Raw genomic sequence first — 21644 nt, 5'->3', positions numbered from 1 at the left:
GTAGTATTAGGAAGTATCATCCAATGAATTTGAAACATTTTCTGTTCAGCTTCTTCCCAATTTCTTTTGGTCGGAACAATCCTCATTTCTGACTATGCTTACCAAGATTCCAATAGCCATCCCAGTCAGAAGAGAACATTTCAGAAACTCTCCTCTGTCTGACCTTACACTGTCTTTAATTTGGGCTCACTGCATGCATTAAACAGCACGCTTGCACGCAAAGTAGAGATGGCAATAATGTATCTCAACTATATTCCACATTGGAAAATGGACCATCACTTATGTATACACAAATGCATAAAAATGCACGTTGCAGCCCCATATATGCCTTCTCTGTAAAAACCAACTTGAGAGATGAATCTTTTGAAAGAGGCATAACTGAAACAATTCATAATTTTGAACAAAGCTAGATAAGCAGGAATCGGGAGAATAAAAGTAAGCATTCCAAACATACGATAATAAATCCTGGATTTACGTGGCTCGTTTCAAGACATTACTTCACGTACCTCATGCAAATGAATCTGGGACTACTTAAGGGTATGCACAGTGATAATTTTCATAGAAATGATTATTACATGAAAAATGAATTTTGTGACAAAAGAATTATTTGTGCACTGATTTAAGACTGCTGAATATTGTCCCAAGAAGCACCAATTGTTATTCTAAATTAATGCTCCTAGAAGCAAGAATATACCTATCTTTAAAAAAAAAGCTAAATTTTTAAATGCTTAGACCCATGATAAAAAAATTAAGACTTTTTTTATCCAAGATAAAAAAAATGCCAAAATGATTAATTTAAGAATAGAAAGACTTCAGGGGCAAAATGTTGAAATATATTTTGCATGGTAATATTTAAAGTTAAATGGAAAACAGCTTTACTAAAAGAATAATTGGAAACTGACAAGAGTGTACATCTAAAGAGTTATGGTTTGTATCCTAAATTCCTCCACCAGAAGACTAGTATCATAAAATAAAATAGCAATCTACAATGACTATTAGGATACTGGTAAAATTCATTTATTGAGCAAATCCTAGAGATGTTAATTTTTATATCAGTAGGTATATCACAAAGTGGCATGTACTAAATAGTTATAATTTTAGAGAGATATCCATCTATAGATTTAGATATAAACTAGCTTTATTTTTGTGGTATCTGTATATTTTTGTTACCACTAAAATATATTTTAAGCTTTGATTATTATTCAAAAAAGAAATCATTGGACACCAACTAAAATCTTAATCATTTGCTCTTATACAATGACTACTTTTACCAGCCAGAAGAAAACACGCTGTGACTTTTCCCCCCAGGTCAGAAAACACATTGTAACTTTTGCCCCAGGTGGGTGCTAGCAGGTTCTCTAGCCCTTGGAACTAGTTCCTGGGTCACGCGTGGAGATGCACCGGGGCACGCACCTTCTAGCCTGGTGCTGGGTGCTATTCCCCAGGGATGCTGGGGACCACGCAGTGCCAGGACTCTCACATGGAGTCCTGAGTGCATCCTTTGGACCATCTATCTCCCTATATCTGTAAATAGTTCTTTTTATTTTCTTCCCCTGGGCCACACCCGGTGATGCTCAGGGCTTCCTCCTGGCTCTACACTCAGGAATCACTCGTGGCAGTGCTTGGAAGACCATCTGGGATGCCAGGGATCAAACCTGGGTCAGTGGTGTACAAGGCAGATAGATGCCCTACCTGCCGCACTATCACTCTGGCCCACAAAACTGTACATAGCTCTTGAAATGAAAATTCTACTGGGAAAAGTTTAAAATTCAACTTTATATACACAACCCCCAAACTGGATTTTCCAGGAAAATATATGGTAAAATGAGACGTTATATGTTAGGATTTAAAACTGCTGATAAGGCTCAGAGGTATTGGTTAATATTAATCTGCATCTTTTAAGGCAGTTATTTGTCAGGTGATTAATTTCCCTGATATTAACTATGCTATAAAAAAACTTCAACCAAAATGTAATTGTGAAAGGTCTTAGAATGACTGTTCAATGGAGACCAATCTTTCCGTGCGATGCGAGCCTATTTTCTTAGCATTTGTTTTCATTCCGTTTTCAGTCCTTTCAAAATACTGACTGCAGAAAATTACCGCCCTGGGGTAATTTCTCAGAGCTTCTGTTTCTAAATATAAAGTACAAAGTTCTTCCTGAGAGGAAACCTGAAAGGCTGTAATTCAGAATAACAGGTTATAAAACACTATCCTGCTACTATATATTCAGCCGTACTCCAGGAATCTACTAACACAACATTATAACTAATGTCAAAAAAAAGCAAGCCTGGAATAGCAGCACGCAGGACAAACTTTCATCAAGATTCTCTGGGGAGTGACAGAAGAAAAACAGAGGTGGGGAGATCTGAGTTCGATTTATGTAAATAGAGTGTTCAGGAAATGTGTCTGATTGACACTTTTATCCATCAATGATGCTCCAGTGATAATTACTAGTGGCTTATTAGACAAAAAAAAACCTGTCCAATCATGCTCCAGATAGGTGGGTTTCGACCCCCAGGCTTTCACGTCCAGGAGCCGAGACTAGTGTGGGATGTTAGTCTATGTTGGACCACGTGGGGATGGGGACAAAATGGATCCTTCCCCACCTACTACTGCTCTGACACCTCAACAAGGAGATCTTTACAGAAATCTGTAGCTCTCGTGAGCATTCAAGACCGGGAGTGCTGTGCACCGCCCGTCTCTGGGACCTCCGCTTTTAAGAAACTCCAAGTAGAGCGTTCAGTCCCACTAACTTCGGTCAGCAACGACATTTCTGCATGGGCTGCCCTGATACCTGATGAATATAAAGAGGGAGAAACCAAACCAAACTGAAAACCCAGGCTATTGCCACAACTGAAACGCACTTGAAAAGTGAAAACAATCACCACAAAACTGCCCTTTAAAAATCTCTTATTGGGTTAGCCCTGCAGAAAAGGACCAAAGTGTTGGCTTCAAAGTCTGAAAAAGGGGAGGAAATCCAGAAGGAGTGCTAGGGTTCTCAGTGTGGTGTTGGGGTGTGCACGCCAGGTTCCAAATATTGGGGACTTTCAGAAGGGAAGGGCCTTAAAATTTTTTTTTTTTTGGTAGCAGCAACAGTGTTGGGTGACACCAGGCTTCCTCCTGGCTCTGCTGTCTGGAATTACTCCTGGCAGTACCTGGGGGTGGGGGATGGGGGTGGGGCGTATAGGGTGCCAGGGATTGAACCTGTTTCATCTGAGTGCAAGGCAAACGCCCTACCTTGTACCATCACTCCAGCCCTTCCACTCTGTTTTAAAAAGTAAAGCTGTTTTATAACTTTAAATATTTACTCTTTTGTGGATCTCCTCATTGCCATCCAAAACCCATGCTCCACCCAATAGTGTACTTTGAGTTGCTTTGGAGACCGGCCCCCCCCCAAGTCAAAGTTGGCAGCTGCCCTGCCCTCCCCTGGTGCCCACGCCCACGGCGGCCACCCCCGCCCCGGATGCCTTTCAGGGACCCACCCCGCACTGGGGGTGTGTGTGGGGGGGAGCTTCTTGCTTTCCACCAGGTGCTTTTCCAGAGACTAATCAGAGGACATTCATTTTTCATGTGAGTCAAACTTTCTTCTTCTGTATGATTCAAAAAAGTAGCGAAACCGGTCAGCGGCCACAGTCACTCGAGGGTGTTGAGGTGGAGGAGAAGCAGCTGAGGCCGCCAGACACACAGCTAGAACAGTGACACACCATGGAGAACAGAGAAAGCTGGAGAGGGATGCAGAGAAGGGGCTCCTTTTTGCAGATCTGCAGATTCCCAGGGGCCACTAACCTCAAAGTCAGCCAAGGCCGGGGCCGAGGCGTCAATGAGCACGACAGGATGGATGGAGAGAGAACGGGGAGAAGTCATTTCTTGGGGGGTTGCAGAAATGGCTGTCTTCCGGTTTTCCCACACCACAGCCCAGGTTCAAATAACCCGGGCAGATGCCATCTACTCCTAGGCCACTCAGGAGGTGGGTTCCGCTGGGGATCAGGGAGGCTGTCCCCGAGGTTGGGGCGGGGGGTATGTTTTCCCTACAAATCATTGGCAACGCTCCTTAGAGTGATTCAAAATGAATGGCCATCTAGCCAAAAATTTGCAAATCTACTGCAGACCTACAAGCACATATCAATCAAAATATCTACACAGAAACTTCAGGGAAATGGCACACTTAAAATATTCAACAGCAGAATGTTTCAGCAAAGCCATGCTAAAAATTACAGCAGCGTCTTGAGAAGCATGGATGAATTGCGTTTTTTCCAAAGAGACATAACGAGAAAAAAAAAATGAAATAAGAAAAAAAAAACACTAATGTCATGAGTAAAACTCTGAGGATATAATAAACCAAAACTGTCACTGAAGGATTTTGCAGATGACAAAGCAGTATCATTCACTGTCCAAGACCTTACTTGCTGGTACAGTTGTGGTCTTAGCGCCGAGTTCTCAATCATTGTGTGAACCATGGTGATAATAGGTTCATTCTCTTTCATCTATTTCAAATCAGGAGGAGCATACAGCAAACGTCAGTTTACAGCATGGCTAGATTTGAAAGACGACACTGTAAATATAGCCTCTACTGCAATATCGTCCTAACAGTGCAGCTGCATACATTTCACCCCACGGTCGTACCAAGTTAGACTACAGAAACCATTTTCAAACACGTATTAAGAGTTGCAAAATACACGGAAGGTCATAAAGAAAGCTTACGAATTGCACCATCACTCTACGTTTTGCATTGGCAGTATTTTCAACGGTCAATCAATGAAGATGGCAACACAGACTGAGACAGACTGGGCTGCACGGTGACTCAAGGGATAAACGAAAGGGATGCAGGAGAGGAACTTAAAATGAGAGGAACAGCACAACGTGATTTCTTATTCAGAACAAACTTAAATAGCATTCAATTTTGTATAAGGCTAATACAAATACTGAGCTCTTTACAATAACAAAAACTTACATAAGTAACTCGTATTACTTAAACGCATACTTCATAAGTGTCAATCCTGAGAGGCTTTCTGATACATGCTTTCTTTTGGATTTTCTTATTAGTTTAACGACCATCTCTAGAAATATTTCAGGAACATGCAAGCTCAATTTACTTAGCAAAAACTCAGTGTATCTTCTTTCCGAGCTCAAAAAAAAAAAAAAGAAAAAAGAAAAAAAGGTTGATGCTTCACATTTCCAGCTATGTTGCACTTAATTACTGCCTCGAGGAAAACATTTGTTTTAGTAGGGTCTGAACTCAAGAGTTAGAGCATTCAAAAGATAATCATCATGAGCGACAGAGTAAAAGGCCAACAACGTTTGCTACAGAGCAAACAAGTTAACTGCAATTAGTGACATTCTGTTTATATGATTTTCAACTTCCATTTATAGAGATTGAGATTTTTTTTTTTCCACACAGCAAATGCAAACTTGGATTTTGCTTCTCAGTACATACATTAACCCTAAGAGTCATATATAAGTAAAGTGAAAAATCCTGAAGACTGTGTACTTAGGCAATCTTATTTTCTAGACTAGTCAGCAATTTCTCACTTTCTAAGATGTTTTATCAAGCTTGACACCTCCCCTCCCCCGCCCACTTCCCCATCCGTGTGTAGTCTAATCTACTTTTAAGAAGTTTTATTCAGGATACATTAATACATCAATTTTAAATGCTGTGTTCAGGGCTCACTCCCTGGTGCTCAGGAAACCCTGTGACGCTTGGGCTGGAAACAGGGTGGGCTGTGTGCAGGACAGTACCCGAGCCCTTCTCTCTCCCCTGCCCAGGTCTCTGGCTTCTGACAGACCCCCCCCAACCCCCCGACACATTCCCCCCCACGGTTCCTTCCCTCTATGCCCCAACTCCCTCGTTCCCCAGGATCAGTGACTTCTGTTACCATCAAACAGCCTTTCCTGTGAGAACAGCTCATCAACTGAATTGCAAGGGAGCTGGTACCACCATCCAGAAAACCCAAGCCTCCCCCCTCCCCCCCTCCCCCACTCACCCTTACCCAAATAAGGGATCCAAGCATATTTAGGCGACATCTTCCACACAGAATTCACACGTATGTTGATATGCAGAGCAGAGGCGACTATGGCAGTGGAGAGTAACTTCATTATCAAGGGAGTGACAAGGCAGCAGGGAGGGTACCTGTGTGGTGACTCACCCGTTTCAGTCTCTGGTGCCACATATGGTCCTTCAGTGACCCCTGAGTCCAGAGCCAGGAGTAAGCCCTGGGCACTGCCTCCTCTCCCTGCCCCATCCCCTTTGCCCCCAACCTCAAGTACAAAAATTTTTTTTTTTCCTTTTTGGGTCACACCCGGCGATGCACAGGAGTTACTCCTGGCGGTGCTTAGGGGACCACATGGGATGCTGGGAATTGAACCTGGGTTGACCGCGTGCAAGGCAAACGCCCTACCCACTGTACTATCACTCCAGCCCCATCAAGTACAAAATTTTCTTTAGGGAAAAGAAAAAAAATGGACAGAGCTCTAAGATCTACGCTTTTTATTTTTTCTTTTTTGGGTCATACCCAGCGATGCACAGGGGTTACTCTTGGCTCTGCACTCAGGAATTACTCCTAGTGGTGCTCAGGGGATTGTATGGGATGCTGGGGATCAAACCTGGGTCAGCCGCCACAAGCAAGGCAAACGCCCTCCCTGCTCCAGCCCAGAACTATGTTTTTGGCCAAACCTGGCAACGTGCAGGGCTTACTCCTGGCTCTGTGCTCAGGGATCCTACCTGTGGGGCTTGTGAGTCTACGGAACTGGGTTGGCTGCTCAGGAAAGTACCTTATCTGCTGTTCTGCCTGGCCAGGTACTGTGTCACTTCAGATGTCAATCCTGTACCTGCAGGCCACACTTTCTAGCATTATTTAATGACAACAGGAGCACAGTAGTAACAGTAGCCAGATGTAAAACCTTGTACCCTAAGTGGGCGGTGTGTCAGGTGGCTGGACAACCACTGAGATTAATGCCCAGAGCCCAGGCTGGGGAGCTGACTCACATGTGGATTTTTTTTTTTGCTTTTTGGGTCACACCCAGCAATGCACAGGGGTTATTCCTGGCTCTGCACTCAGGAATTACTCCTGGCGGTGCTCAGGGGACCATAATGCCTGAGTGAAGAGGCAGGAGTAAACCCTGTGCATCGCCAGGTGTGATCCAAAAAGCAAAAAAAGGAAAAAAAAATGCCTCTTTAATACACATGTCAAAGTTATGAAGTATCAATGAACAATCTTTGCAAAATCTTCCCAGGAACAGAAAAACTAAAAACAAACAAAAAAGACCTTTTTAAAATGGGTAAACTACTGAATATCTCAGCTGACTTCTAGAATGGGCTACTTTTTTATTTTATTTTTTTTAATTTTTGGGTCCCACCCAATGATGCTCAGGGGTTACTCCTGACTCTGTGCTCAGGGGGACCATATGGGATGCTGGGAATCAAACCCGGTCGGCCGCATGCAAGGCAAACGCCCTACCCGTTGTGCTATCGCTCCAGCCCTGAATGGGCTACTTTTTATTCTAAAATTTTTTCCAACACAAGTATCAAAACTAGAATATTAAAATTAGAAGACATTCTTGGAAGTCAAAATTTTCATGGCAGAGGGCCAGTTGAGAGAGCCAGAATTCAGGTTTCGAATTCTCTCACACCCACCACACAGACTCCTGCCACATCCGCTTTATCACCAGCAGGACCCAGAATCAGGCCTGCGTCTCCCCTCTCCGAAGTCCTTCTGGAACTTTCTAGAACTGAATACTTAGAGGCTGACTGACCTACTTCCACAGCTTACACAGGAAGGGCCCATTCTACCTGGCTTTGCTGCATAAATGTACGACTTAGGAAAATGAAAATATGTAATGCTCCAAGAACACATCAGCATCCCGTGCTCCAGTTATAAAAACAAACCACCTACCAGCACCGAAAGAACACCCGGAGGTCGAACAATTCCCTTCTGGTTGGAGTATGGGAACTTTGTGAACTGTGATGGATTTTGTGTTAAGGAACCAGAGGAAAAGACTAATTAGTATGTGGAGGAAGCTTAATAGTGTATTTGGAAATGAGCTAAATGCTTTGCTTCCTGCTTTAATTCCAGCTTTGAACTAACAGGTAATAAGGGTTTAGGTTTCGGCTAATTGCTAAATGGGAAAGCTATTCTAAAAGGCCCACTATTTTATAAATATAAAGAAATGAGAACATCATTCACATGCTACACTATTTTCATCATGAATTTCAGCAATAAATAAGAGAACATAAACAGGACCCATTAGGCATCTACGTAGGTGATGCCAATCAGTTTCAATAACTGCATACTACTCGCACCTGACATTTTAAGGTCCAAATGCTTAAAGGACCTGGAACATCTGACATAGGCTCCTAGTCTTTTCTGTTCCCCACGCCCCCATGCTTTTTGGGTCATACCCAGCGATCCACAGGCTGGCTCTGCACTCAGGAATTACTCCTGGTGGTGCTCAGAGGGGACCATGTGGGATGCTGGGAATTGAACCCGGGTCGGCCACATACAAGGCAAATGCCCTACCTGCTGTGCTATCACTCCAGCCTCCGTCTTTTCTATCTTGAGGTATGCCGGGCAGACAGAAACATGGGACACATCAGAGAACTCATCACCACCAAGAAGTATCCTTTTTCTGTAGGTGCTAAAACCCTGGGCTTAACCTCACCCCAGCTGGGTCCATGCTCGAAGCTGGGACCCCTTTGATGTGCCATCAGCAGCAGCCTCCATGCCTGCCTCCCACCCAACACACATGCAAACACACACACACACACACATGCACGCACGCACACACACACACACAAACAAACACACACACACACCAGTAATCTAACAGCCAGAGAATCTATTTCTTAAGAATGTCCTGTCTGTGTCAATCAGCTCTGGCAAAATGCAACAATCACAACACACACACACACACCAGTTGTCTAACAGCCAGAGAATCTATTTCTCAAGAACGTCCTGTCTGACTGTGGCCTCATAGGATGGGGTAACCAGCACGTCCTTCTCGCCCTGCCGAGACCACGAACTGCCCCCCACAAGCGGCTCTCTGGCATGGCCATGGACCCAGAGGTACACAAACCAATCTCGAATCTATGCGGCTTTTGGCAGAAATCCCTCCAGACTTCATTAGTAAAATATCAGAAATCCAAAATCGTGTGGCTGCTATTGTGGCCGCGTGACATCGTATGGTCTTTATAACCAGCAATAGAAAACAAATTACTTCATGATGCCTTTTCACCAGGTCTGATTGTTGGGGTAAAATTCCAAATAATAATGGTGCTTCTTTTGTCAAAATAACGAATGTAATCAAAGTAGAGAGAGTTAAGTGGAAGTCATCTGCTCACAGGCATGGGAAGGAGTGGGATGGGGATATATTGGGGATCTTGGTGGTGGAAAATATGCACTGGTGAAGGGATGGGTGTTTGACCATTGTATGACTGAGACTGAAACCTGAAAGCTTTGTAACTGTTCTCACAGTGATTCAATAAATAAATTAAAAAAAAAAAAAAGAAACGTTCTGTCTGTGTCAATCAACTCTGGCAAAATGAAACAATCACAGAATCTGCCGTGCCCAGGGTGATGCTGAGGAATCCAGGGCCTCCACAGACAGGCCAGGGCTGGGGACAGTGACCATGCGCCTGCAGAGGCCTCAGCCTCAGGGCTTGGGCCCAGGGCTCGCTCTCTGTTGAACAGGAAGCAAGGAAACGTGAAGTTACTTTTTCTCCGAGAAGAATGTAAATAAAGCTCTTTAGAACTGAAGGGTCCGGCGCACTTAGGAAATTTTAAAGCAAGCTGAACAAACCGTCCACGCTCTGCATGCTTTCCCTCAAAGTAAAACCTTGTGAAAATACTATGATCTGACATTTAGAAGAATCAATACTTGAAAAAGGCGCGGCTAGATCACACAGAATTTCCTCCTTTTGTACATTAGCCAGACCGAAGATTCACTGTATCACTGTCATCCTGTTGTTCATCGATTTCCTCGAGCAGGCACCAGTAACGTCTCCTTTGTCCTAGCCCTGAGATTTTAGAAAGTGCCACATTCAAGGCTCTTTCAGGGTCAGGGGAATGAGACCCATCATTGTTACTGGTTTTGGGCATATTGAATATGCCATGGGGAGTTTGCCAGACCCTGCCGTGTGGGCAGGATACTTTGGGTACCCTGCCGGGTTCTCCAGAGTAAGAACTAGACTGAAGATCAAAGAGAAGAAAAAAGAAAAGGACAATTTGGGAAGCAAACATATGTTTGGGAAGTTCCAACATAGCTGGTATCAGGAAGTCTGACATAAAATACCTAAGGAATTTCTTTAAAGAAAAACACCAGGGGCACCCTAGCCGCCTGTGAAGCAAACACAGGGGGGCTGGAATAACGGGGTCCTATCCATTCAGGGCAGGGAAATACCCTGAACGCAGCACATCAAAAGGGAGGACATCTCCAGACACAACTTCTTTCATTTTGCCCTTTTTTCTTTTTCCTTTTGGTTTCTGGGCCACACCAAGTGACGCTTAGGGGTTACTTCTGATTCTGAACTCAGGAATCATGCCTGCTGATGCTTGGGGGGCCATATGGGATGTCAGGGACTGAATCCAGGTGAGTCACCTGCAAGGTAAATGCCTTACCCCCAGCTGCCCTCAGGTTATTCTTTATTTGGCCTATACCCATCATGGTTCCAGAAACTGAACCCAGGGCTCAGGCAAAGCCCGCACTCACCCTCCTGCTTTACTTCCTGCAATTCTGCCTTGGAACCTATTTCCCCAATATTTAAAGTTCCCTGTTTGAAAGAGATGTTGTGGTGTACTTTGAAGGAAATTCTAAAAGGGATAAGGTGACAGTTTACCTAAGAATTTACTTATACTGAATTTGCTCCTTTCCTTTTAGTGTTTTGAAATCTCTCCGCCCTCCCTCCTCCTTTCAAAAGCAAATTCTTTTGTTACAGGATACATTTTACAGACATTATTATTATTGTTGTTACTTTATTTTTGGGCCAAACCCTGTGGTGCTCAGGGTACCCTATGGGATGCCAGGGATCAAACCTGGATTGGCTACATGCAAGGCAAACGCCTTACCCATTGTACTCTCTCCAGTCCCCTTACAAATGTAATTTCTGCCTTGTGGGCTGAATCGATTGTCCATGTTGAATGCCTTCTGCTAACCTGTGTTACTGGAACTTCAAACACTTAGGGTATGTGTGCTACCATCTTTATTCCAGGCTATCACAGGCAGTGGGAAATACTAAAAATCAAATGACAAGCCTCAAGCCCCTTTTGCAAAATGTGCTGCTGTCTGCCACACTTTGGATGGATTTTATTTTCTTTGAAAGTGTTTTACCAGTACTATTTTGGAGGGATGGAATGTTATAAAAGTGGAAATCCTGTATCTGTTAATAAAACGAAAAAACAAATGTATCCCTGCAAAAACGAAATCTGCTCTAAAATAAAGGAGTTTTGGGGCTGGAGAGATAGCACAGTGGGTAGAGCATTTGCCTTGCACGCAGCCGACCCAGGTTTGATTCCCAGCATCCCATATGGTCCCCTGAGCACTGCCAGGAGAAACTCCTGACTGCAGAGCCAGGAGTAACCCCTGTGCAGCGCCGGGTGTGACCCAAAAAGCAAAAATAAATAAAATAAAATAAAATAAAATAAAGGAGTTTTAACTGAAAATGCTGAAAACGAAGCTGAGGAAACAGCTGAAGAGGGACCCAGGAGCCTGGGCCGTGCTGAGACCACGCCTTCCCTCAGCCCCAGGCTGCTGGGCGTCACCTCTACCAAAAATAAACAAAAATTAAATGAAGAGACAGTCTAGAAATAAGAATAGGTTTTAGTAACAGCAATTGTAGTCTTACTGAGCAAAACTTGGCACTGGATCGCAGAATTCAGTGACTTAAGAGCTTACGCTTTAATGACATACCGACACTCCTAGGTCAATCCTAAAAATGTTTTTGGAATTTCTGTGCAACATCATTTCCTTCCTGGGCTTTGGATAATCATTTAAGAATTCTACTTTGTAAGCACTAACATCCTGTCATATATGGAGTTCTACAATGCTCTGCTGAATGAACATTCTGGGGGAAAAAAAAATATATATATATATGTGAAAAAAGCAGAAAAACTAGACTAATGAGCTGCTGTAGCTTGGGCTACACAGACATTTGCATTTGTAATACAGAACTGTATTACTATTATATATTTTGCAGGTGGTCGCAAAAGAGATTACTTTCATGCACCTATATTAATAATATACATATATAAATATATATATATCTATATATGCAGGTGCACAGACATACAAAAAGAGGGTTGGAGAGATAGCTCAAAGGGCTGAACATATACTTGGCAAGCAGGAGCATCCCCCTACCCCCTGAAAAAAGAAAAAGGAAAGAAATCTCATAAATACAAATTCAGCCTAGTTCTATGACTGGGGCTGAGTCACCAAATGGGGCCATTATGGCCACTTCTCACTGGTAAGTGGCCGAGGCAGCTGACCGTGGCGGGGGTCCCAGCCTGTCACCTGCACCGATTCCCACCTTCTTGCCATGAGCAGCTAAGGACGGTCCCTTCAGACCCTCCCTGTACCCGGCACCCTGTACACACTCCATCAGGTTCCCACGTTCAACACCTGCCCCTGAGGCTGGCGTCTTGGGCCCTGCAGTCTCAGAAAGAACCTGGGCTGCTCCTGTGATTGCCTCCAAGAATTAGGGCTGTCTCCAAGGGGGAAATAAAAAAGAGCCTCTTTTGTGCTGGAGCCATAGCATGGCAGGTAGGGCATTTGTGCGTTGCACACGGCCAACCCGGGTTCAATTCCCAGCATCCCATATAGTCCCTCAAGCACAGTCAGCAGTGATTCCTGAGTGCAGAGCCAGGCATAAACCCCTGCACACACCAGGAAGAACCCGAGGAAAAAAAACACTGGCTGAGGGGCTGGAGCAATAGCATAGCAGGTAGGGTGTTTGTCTTGCACGCGGCCAACCCGGGTTCGATTCCCAGCATCCCGTATGGTCCCCTGAGCATCACCACGGGTAATTCCTAAGTGCAGAGCCAGGCATAATCACTGTGCATCGCCGGGTGTGACCCCCCCCCAAAAAAAAAATTAAAGAGATTGGGGCTGGAGTGATAGCACAGCGGATAGGCCATTTGCGCTGCACGAGGCCCGACCCTCGTTCGATTCCCAGCATCCCATATGGTCCTCCCCTGAGCATAGCCAGGAGCAGTTCCTGAGTGCATGAACCAGGAGTAACCCCTGAGCATCGCTGGGTGTGACCCGAAAAGCAAAAAAAAAAACAAACAAACAAACAAACAAACAAACAGAAAAAAAACACCGGTTGGGGAAGAAGGGCATCAGGAGACAGGCAACGGCATAAAGTGTGGGGCAGAGGGCTGCTCAGGAGAGAACGGCCAGCGAGAGGCCTTCCCAGCAGGGCGATGGGGCGATGCTCCAACGGAAGGGGACAGAGGAACGCTGGAACACGCAAGGGGACGCAGAGGATAGGGTGGAACTGCAGGCTCTGAGGCAGCAGAGGAATCGTGGTACATTCTATCTTTTCATACTGGAGTTCCTCTCTTTCGTCTTTTCATGTGTTTCTGGAGAGCAAGCCAAGAGCTTCGCCCACACGAGGCAAGAAAGATGCGGGGGGCTACACTGCAGGCCCCTCTCCCACACTCTGAATCCCAACCTGCTCGCTGTTCCTCCCGTCTTCTTCCAGCTGGGCCAGTACAACACCCTCTCCTGCTTAAGACTGTCGGGGGCTTCACTCCCCTCCCGCCACCAGATCCGTGACAAAATATCCGGAGGAGTCAAGACAGAAGGAAGGAAAGGAAGTTACAGGGCAAGTCGGAGGGGGGAAAGGCACAGGTCTCACCCCAAGGCCTAAGAGCATCAGCGGTGATGTGTCCCTTGCAGCTAGTTGGGGTGTGTCCGGCGTTAAATAACGGTCCTTGCACCTTTTCCAGTTTTCCTGAGGTGGCTTTTCTCCAAACGTTTGTTCTCTATCCCTCAGAAACACCACCACCGGAGCTCTCAATCACAGCTAAAAATAGAAGTTCCAGGACTCCTTGAAATGTTAGCGAGGAAAAAAATGGGATCCTGTTTAAGAGCTGACTAGCATGAAGTCGCCGAGCTGACAGGAACAATGAAAGCCATCATGCGTCTTTTCAATCACCTGGTTAGCATTTCTCCCTGACAGGGAAGCTGTCTTTCAGGAACACAAAGAACAAAATGCAAAAAAGTACTCTTGTGTTTTTTTCCACCCCCACCTTGAATGGCTTCAGTACACACATCCAGCTAATTGCTTCTTTTCTCTATTTCCCTTGGAATAAGCATGTTTAAAGTGTTAAGAGTTCCTGTCTGCACGGTTTCTTCACTATAGTTTCTTGAGAGACTGTAGAGAGCATTCCAACAAGGACTTCTCAGGGCAGACGGGCCGAATTCTTCGAAAAGCCACCCGCACATTTCGTTACAAAGTTCACAGATGATTAATACTAATACTCACACTATCAAACCAAACGCTACGTGAGACTTTTACGAACTAAAGTTTGGCTTACACTTCCGTTAAGTTTTCGAAGTCAGTCCTGAACACAAATGATTCCCTTGTCTTACCCGCAAGTATTTATGATCTCCTGATCAAAGACTCTCTCCTGCAAACCTAAGATGCCTGCATGCAGCAACGACACCGCAGGTGTGCTGGTGGGGTTTCCCCCCCACTGTCATTTGGCGAACCCGGTTTGTCATGAGAAACTTCCTGCTTTCCCACAGGAATCTGAGTGTTAAGGGCCTCAGACCACCTGGTCTTAGAGAATATTCTATTTGGTGCTGTACTGCTGGCTGGCGGGGGGAGGACTCCCGTTTGGTACAAGGAGCGGATTCTTTTCACAAAGGACCTTGAGGCTGGGAAAGAGCAGGCCAAGTGTGGCTGAGTGAGACAAGGCCTTTCCTGTTTCCTTGCAGTGGGGGCCATCCTTGGAGGTGTTCAGGAGTTACTCCTCTCTCTGCTCCCGGGAATCACTCCAGGTGGGGACTGAAGCCAGGTTGGCCGTGTGCAAGGCAAACGCTCTACCTATTGTACTATCTCTTCGGCCCCTGAATGTTATCAGTTTTTAAGGGCAATCTATGGAAAAAAACTTGCTGTTTCAATAACTTAAAAAAAAAAAAGCTCCCTTTTCTATCTGAGCTGCCTTTTCCCCTAGCATGTGTGGTTGGCCTCCAAGCCATGGAGCAAAATTCCTGGTACTAATCTCGGCCATTCTTGGGTGTTAGTCTCCTATTTTGTTACTTTATGTTCCCCAGATGAATGCAATCTTTCTATGTCTATCCCTCTCTTTCTGACTCATTTCGCTTAACATGATACTTTCCATGTAGTACCACTTGTATGTAAATTTCATGACTTCGTCTTTTCTAACAGCTACACAGTACTCCATTGTGTAAATGTACCAAAGTTTCTTTAACCACCCAAAAGGAGAGAGAGAACAGAGGGGAATGCCCTGCCACAGAGGCAGGGTGGGATGATGGGGGTGATGGGGGGCGGGGCTGGGAGGGATACTGGGATCCGTGGTGGTGGGAAATGGGCACTGGTGGAGGGATGGGTATTTGATCACTGTATAATTGAAACCTAAGCACAAAAATTTGTAAGTCTACAACTGTACCTCATGGTGTTTCACTAATAAAAAAAATTAATTAATTAAAAAAAATTGCTTAAAGGATGTGGGAAATTGGCCACAGAAATAAATACCAGTGGAAGCAAGGTTCAGTCTGGCGGGAGTCAAACGTACTGACTGCTCAGGTCAGCTCAATGGCGGTGCGGGGGGCTCTTGAATGGTGCCATCATGGAGAAAGGGGTGGGTACACCTGAGCGTACCCCAGGGGCAACGTGCTCACAAAGGCGCATGAGGCTGAGTTCCCAGCCCCAAGATGCTTCTGTCACACCCCCCCCCCCCAGGACCTGTTAATCTGGCCTACATACCAAGACGGCAGGGTGACTTCAGCAGGAAAGGAAAAGAAGGGCACACCACCCAAATTTCCCCTGGAAAGCTCACTAACAGGCTGCAAAGTTAGAAGAAAAAGACAAGCAAACCTGCAGGGTTAAGCGCTGACACAGGCTGAAGGGAGGACGGGGCAGTGACCCCCGACCCCTTCCTTCCGCCAGGCCCTCGGCAAAGCGCCGAGCAGGCACCCTCTGCTTTCTGTCTCCTGGACTAGTCTCAAAATCTCCACCTCGTCTCCCTGCTGGGAACCGGCCAATTCCGGGCCCAGGCTCTGGAAGCTTCGGGAAATCTAGATAAATGACATGATTGAGACATTTCCCACCCCCGCCTGGAGTGAGAGCTGAAGAGACATGTGTCCTTCAGACCCCAGCTGGGCGCATTGCATGGTTTTTGCAAGAGCCGTTTTCCTTGACATCGGGTCCGGGTGCGTAATAGAGCTCTCATCTCACCTTTAAGCGTACTGCTTGGCTAAGTGCAGCCTGTTTGCGGCCAACTTTGGGAATGCAACCGCTAAAAGCTTGTCGCCCCGTGAAGGGTTCAGGAACCAAATAAACCAGCACTTCCGGCACGCCACTAGGGATCATCGGAAGTTTGACTGCAATGAACGTCTCCAAGTGATGCTCTTAGCTGGAGGGAGACCCTGGAACTCCGAATAAGCAAATGCTGGTCCTGACCATCCAAACGAGGTCCCCGCACTCCCACTTTGGCCGTGTTCTGAGAAGAAAAGGACGTTGAGCAAAGGCCTCGCCTGCCCTCTGAAAGAACCACATTCTGGAAAGGAGGAAGCATTTTGAATGCCGAGGAGCTCCAACGGACTCCCAACTCTCTGAGAAGCGCAGAGCCAAGGCCAAACACCTGACCTGGCTGTTTGCCTCCTTGCTCCCAGCCCCGCAGAGGCACAAACGAAGGGAACAAGCCAAGCAACTGTCCTCTGATACTCTGTAGCTCTGCCTTGACCGCAAGTTCACAATGTAACACAATGTAACAGATGTGAATAGTCTCTAATATTCACCCGTAACAAATCTGAACGAGAGGAAATGGGTTTGAGGCACTGACTCATTTTCCTCTTCTTTTTTCTTGGGGATGGGGTGGGTGGGGAGTTACACCCAGTGGTGCTCTGGGGATTGAACCTGGGGTTGCCCTCTGCAAGGCATGCTGAGCCCCTCCTCAGACCCCCATTTTCTAAGGAGACCTCGGATAAAGTATGCCGTGTGTTACTGTTTGTTCACTGATCACACTTCAGGTTTCCACCAGACCAAAATGAAAAACCGAGCTCAGGCCTCCAACACGGACGGTGGACAGGCCCCCTGCTGCGCTATAAAAGCATAAACATCGTGGAATAGTGTTTCAAAACAGAACGAAAGGCGGAAGAAAATTTTACAATATAATCTGTACAATCTGTTATTATTATTATTATTATTATTATTAGTTGTTCTGGCTGTGCCCAGGGCTTACTCTGGCAGTGCTCGGGGAACCACATGGAGTGCCGGGGATCGAAACCAGGTCGGCCACATGCAAAGCAAATGCCCTACCAGCTCTCCACAACCCCCACCTCCCCCCCCATCTGTTACTTTAAAAAAGAAACAAAGCTTCATTAGGGCGTTCGCCTTACAAGCGGCCAACATGGCCGACCCGAGTTCGATTCCTCCGCCCCTCTCGGAGAGCCCGGCAAGCTACCGAGAGATTCGATATGCCAAACACAGTAACAACATCAATAGTTAAGACATCAAATTCTGTTGCCACTGGCACTACCAATTGCAGGCTTTGGGGGTGACCCTGTAGGGGGCGAATCTTCAGAGACTCAGACAGACCATTTCTTGGTTTTTGTTTATAACAAAATAGTAGCATTGGCTACTATAAAAAATGAGTTTATCCCCCAAAAGCTCCTCAAGAGACTACCTTTGGTTCTAGTCTGATGAGCACTGAGGAAGGGACTTTCAATCCATGTACTACTTTGTGCTCAAATCACTGGTGTGTGTGCTCCACGTGGGGGCCAGGGCTGGCTCCCCGCTCTGCCTGGTGGGTCCCCTACGCACCACTGGGATGACCCAGAGAGAAAACGAATTTTTTTCCTCCGACAAAAAAGGTTATCTGAAACAACTGGATAGAGTTGTTGGCCTTCGTCTGCTCTGATGGCTCCTTTCAGCACAATCAAAGGGGAAAGGGAGTTTGTCAGTTCCTGCTCACTGGTTAGCACGTCCTGTGGGACTCAGACGTGACCAGAACTCTCCCCTCTCACTTGGAGATTTCAAATTCTCCTTTCCCATTTTGGCTATTTAAAACTGACAAATCGATTTATAAACGCAGGCCACCAAAAACGCGGAGAGATAGATACAGCGGACCTGGCAATTTGAAATAGGTTACTGGCAGTAACAAGATTAAAAGCTGGAAATGTTTTTGAAAATTAATGAAAAACTGACACAGTAAAAAAAAAAAAAAGGAAAGTTACACATGAAAACCTCATTAATATTCAGTTACCAAGAATTCTTTTTCTGTAACAATAATTAACTATTCACACAACACAAAGGATGGGTTTGAAAGTATGTATCTCATTTATATTAAGTGCAATTATCTAAAGCCCTAAGAACTTGGTTGATTTAAAGAGAGATTTTCACAGAGACGGTGACATTCAGACACGGGCGACCAGTTTCTAGGCAAAGATGCTGTCAGGTTTCTGGGACTGTTTCATTCGAGCTATTGCCCTGACTCAGTTTGCTATTTTTTTTTTTCAACTTATAGTGGAATTCAAACAACTTTTGAATCTCAAAATTCTTCTCAATTGCATAATTTAAAAATTGGAATTTAAAAAAAACATAAGGGGCCAGAGTGATAGTACGGTGGGTAACGCGCTTCTGTTGCATGCGGCCTCTCCAGGTTTGATCCTTGGCCCCCCCTGCCCTGTCCAGACTGTCTTAAGTCTGATGTTTCTGCAGTCCCAGCTTGGAGTCACTCAGGAGCTACCAGAAACGGGTCATTTCCGGGACTCTAGGTCCCTTCAGCTGATTCCTTTAAGTCCACTGTTTATGACACCCCATGCTTTTCCAAAGCTCTCTTGAGCTTCGTAGGCCAAGCTGTGATTCGGAAAGTGATTTCCCAGGAATGCAGGGAGAGGTGGGAGAACTTTCAGAGCCCTGGAGGGAAGGGAGGGATCTGGGTTCAGGAAGGGCTGATTTCTTTTTTTTTTTTAATTTAAAAAATTTTATTTTTTGCGTTTTGGGCCACACCCCGCAATACCTAGGGGTTATACCTGGCTTTGCACTCAGGAATTACCCCTGGGAGTGCTTGCGGGACCATATGGGATGCTGGGGATCGAACTCGGGTCGACCACGCGAACCCGGGTCGGTCACGTGCAAGGCAAATGCCCTCCCCCCGCTCTGGCCCCGGAAGTGCTGATTTCTAAAGCATGCTTCATTGTCATCAAATGAAGCAAAATTCTTAAGAAAACATTTTGTAGGGGAAAAAATGACCCATTAATAAAAGCATGCAATTTTTTTTAACAGACGAAAGAAGAAGAAATTGTGTAATACTTTTTTTTTTAATTTTCTGAAGTAGGGGTTGGCAACACCCGACTGTACTGGGGGCTCACTCCTGGCTCCGAGCTCAGGAATTATTCCTGGTAGGACTTGGGGGGACCCATTACGGAGTGCTGGGGAATAAAGCCGGGTCAGCTGTGTTCAACGTAAGCACCTGGCTGGCTGTACTGTCTCTCTGGCCCCTGATGTTCTTTTAAAGGGCCACCCTGAAGGAAAAGCTCTCTTGAAACGGAAAATCCCTCTTTAAATATAATGCACATTATCGTTCTGTTACAAGCAAATATAAACACGCAAGCATTTGGTCCTAGAACATTCTTCTATAAAAAAAACTTCCATTTGACAAAACAATTTGAACATTCTGATAAGTATGAAATTGGCTTTGTATTAAAAAAAATCCCACTCACTGGAAGAAATTTCATGTGCAAGAACATACCAAAGTCAAAGGCAGTCTCACCCGGGGAGGGGTGAGACTCCCTTTCATGGGGAATGTCATGAAATCATGGTGTGCGAGGCCTCCCTTGGCACTTCTGCACGTTCTCCAAAGGTGCCCTGCGTGAAGCGGGGGGGCCACCGGGACATCAAACTTATGACATGAAGTCAGGGGGTTGGAGCCGTGACCCTCTGGGGCCCTGGCACGGCTCTCCCTACCCCTTCTGGGGAAGCTTCCAGATCTGGTCAGCTCCAAGCTAGGGACTCTCCTTGAGTAAGATGAAAGAGGAGAGACCCCGCATCTGTGCTCCCTTAGTCCACCTGCGGGCGTCATTGCCCAACTGCCCCTTGCGGGTGTTCGGGCTACGCGCCTGGACTGAGTGAGATCTGAGAGGCCCGAGAAACCACACTGCACTTTAACGTTCAGCTCAGTAGCAAAGGAAAAGAAGAAAATTCTACAAACCCCACCTGATGGTCCAAATATATGGTGTTCCTTTGGAGATGATGTGAAAGAATTTCATTCTAGCAGGCGTGAGTCAAGAAACAAGAAGGGGGAGGGGGGAAAGAGGGGGGCAGAATTCAAGGACAAGGTCAGTTTCAGGGTCGGGAAAACCAGGTCGCTCACCACAACCCCCGACACCACAGGGCCCGGCAACTTGCACGCCCATGCGCCCCCCGGAAAACGGTGCAGAGACAACGCTGCTGACCACCTCTACGTGGGCCTCAGAAACACACATGCACGTAGGCTGGGAGGGGGAGCGGAGGCCTCCTTCCAATGGCCTCGGCAGACTCCGCGAGTGCAAAGTCACTTCCCTCTGCTGTTCCTACCACATGACGCTCTTCGACTACCAGAGGCCAGCAAACCCTTAGAGAAACGTTTATGTGTGCGCATCCCTTTTGCGGAGAATAAAAGGAAGTATCTTAGAAGCAGGAATGCACAGACGGTTAAAAAAAATAAAAACAAAAAAAACAACAAAACTCTCCAAAGCCCTGAGCAATACAAAAGGCGGGATTGTGCAAGCAATGAAGGGCGCCCCTGTGACTTCCCGGCCTCTGTCATCTCTGGACGGACCTGGCGGCTCCCGCGACGGGTGGGGAAACTGCCCTCCCCTGCCCCAAGCCCACGGGCACGTCTCCCTCTCACGATGCAGGCGGGCGCCAAGGAGAGAAACGTGCTCTGCCCACGTCTCCTGTCTCCCCGGGTTCCCCACGGGCTCATGCTCGGGACAGCGAGCGGGGGCGGCGGGCGACGCAGCGGGACGTCCGGGCGGCTGACCTTGGGGCTGTGCGCCTCCAGCTTGAGCTGCATGAGCTGGGCGAGGGTGTGCTCCCGGACAGTGCTCAGCTCCGCCTGCTGCCGTCGCAGCTGGATGAGCAGCAGCGTGAGCTCCTCGGGCTGGGGGGAGGGCAAGGCAAGAAGCCACACAGGGGCGAACAGATTAGACGTTTGGGCGTCCCGGGTCGGGGGACGGACCCAGACCCAGGTGCCTTGGCACCCCACAGGGCCCCGGGACACCCGAGGGGCAGCATTACTTGCAGGACAACAGCGGAGGGCTCGTGATTCCTAAACGTGAGGTACCAGGTGAGAGCGCGGTGGTCAGAGAGGAACTCAGGTGGCTCAAGGGTATGTGGCAGATGCCCCCGTGTCACTCCGGAGCTGCCCCTGGTGGCCACCAGGCTCACAGGACAGAGGCACCGGCACACATCTATCTCCCTT

The 21644-nt window shown here is 46.6% G+C and overlaps 1 protein-coding gene across 4 annotated transcripts in view; it reads right to left on the bottom strand.

Annotated features, from left to right (window-relative positions):
- PLEKHA5 (pleckstrin homology domain containing A5) overlaps window positions 1-21644 on the bottom strand; it is a 216606-nt gene that overhangs the window by 30992 nt on the left and 163970 nt on the right. For 3 of the 4 annotated variants that reach the window (XR_008795226.1, XM_056134569.1, XM_056134570.1), the window contains exons 14-16: window positions 21204-21323; window positions 20396-20449; window positions 4404-4484 (exon numbers count right to left, since the gene is read on the bottom strand). Coding sequence is in view for 2 of the 4 variants with exons in the window: in XM_056134569.1 (XP_055990544.1) it covers window positions 4404-4484; window positions 20396-20449; window positions 21204-21323 (255 nt within the window). In the remaining 2 variants the exon portion in view is untranslated. Of the gene's footprint in view, window positions 1-4403; window positions 4534-20395; window positions 20450-21203; window positions 21324-21644 lie in introns of all 4 variants that reach the window. The other variant, XR_008795227.1, reaches the window with a different exon arrangement.

This window comes from Sorex fumeus, unplaced genomic scaffold (genome assembly GCF_029834395.1).
Source record: "Sorex fumeus unplaced genomic scaffold, SorFum_2.1 ptg000100l, whole genome shotgun sequence".
NCBI classification, from domain to species: Eukaryota; Metazoa; Chordata; class Mammalia; order Eulipotyphla; family Soricidae; genus Sorex; species Sorex fumeus.
This window is presented reverse-complemented; position numbering and strand designations above follow the sequence as displayed.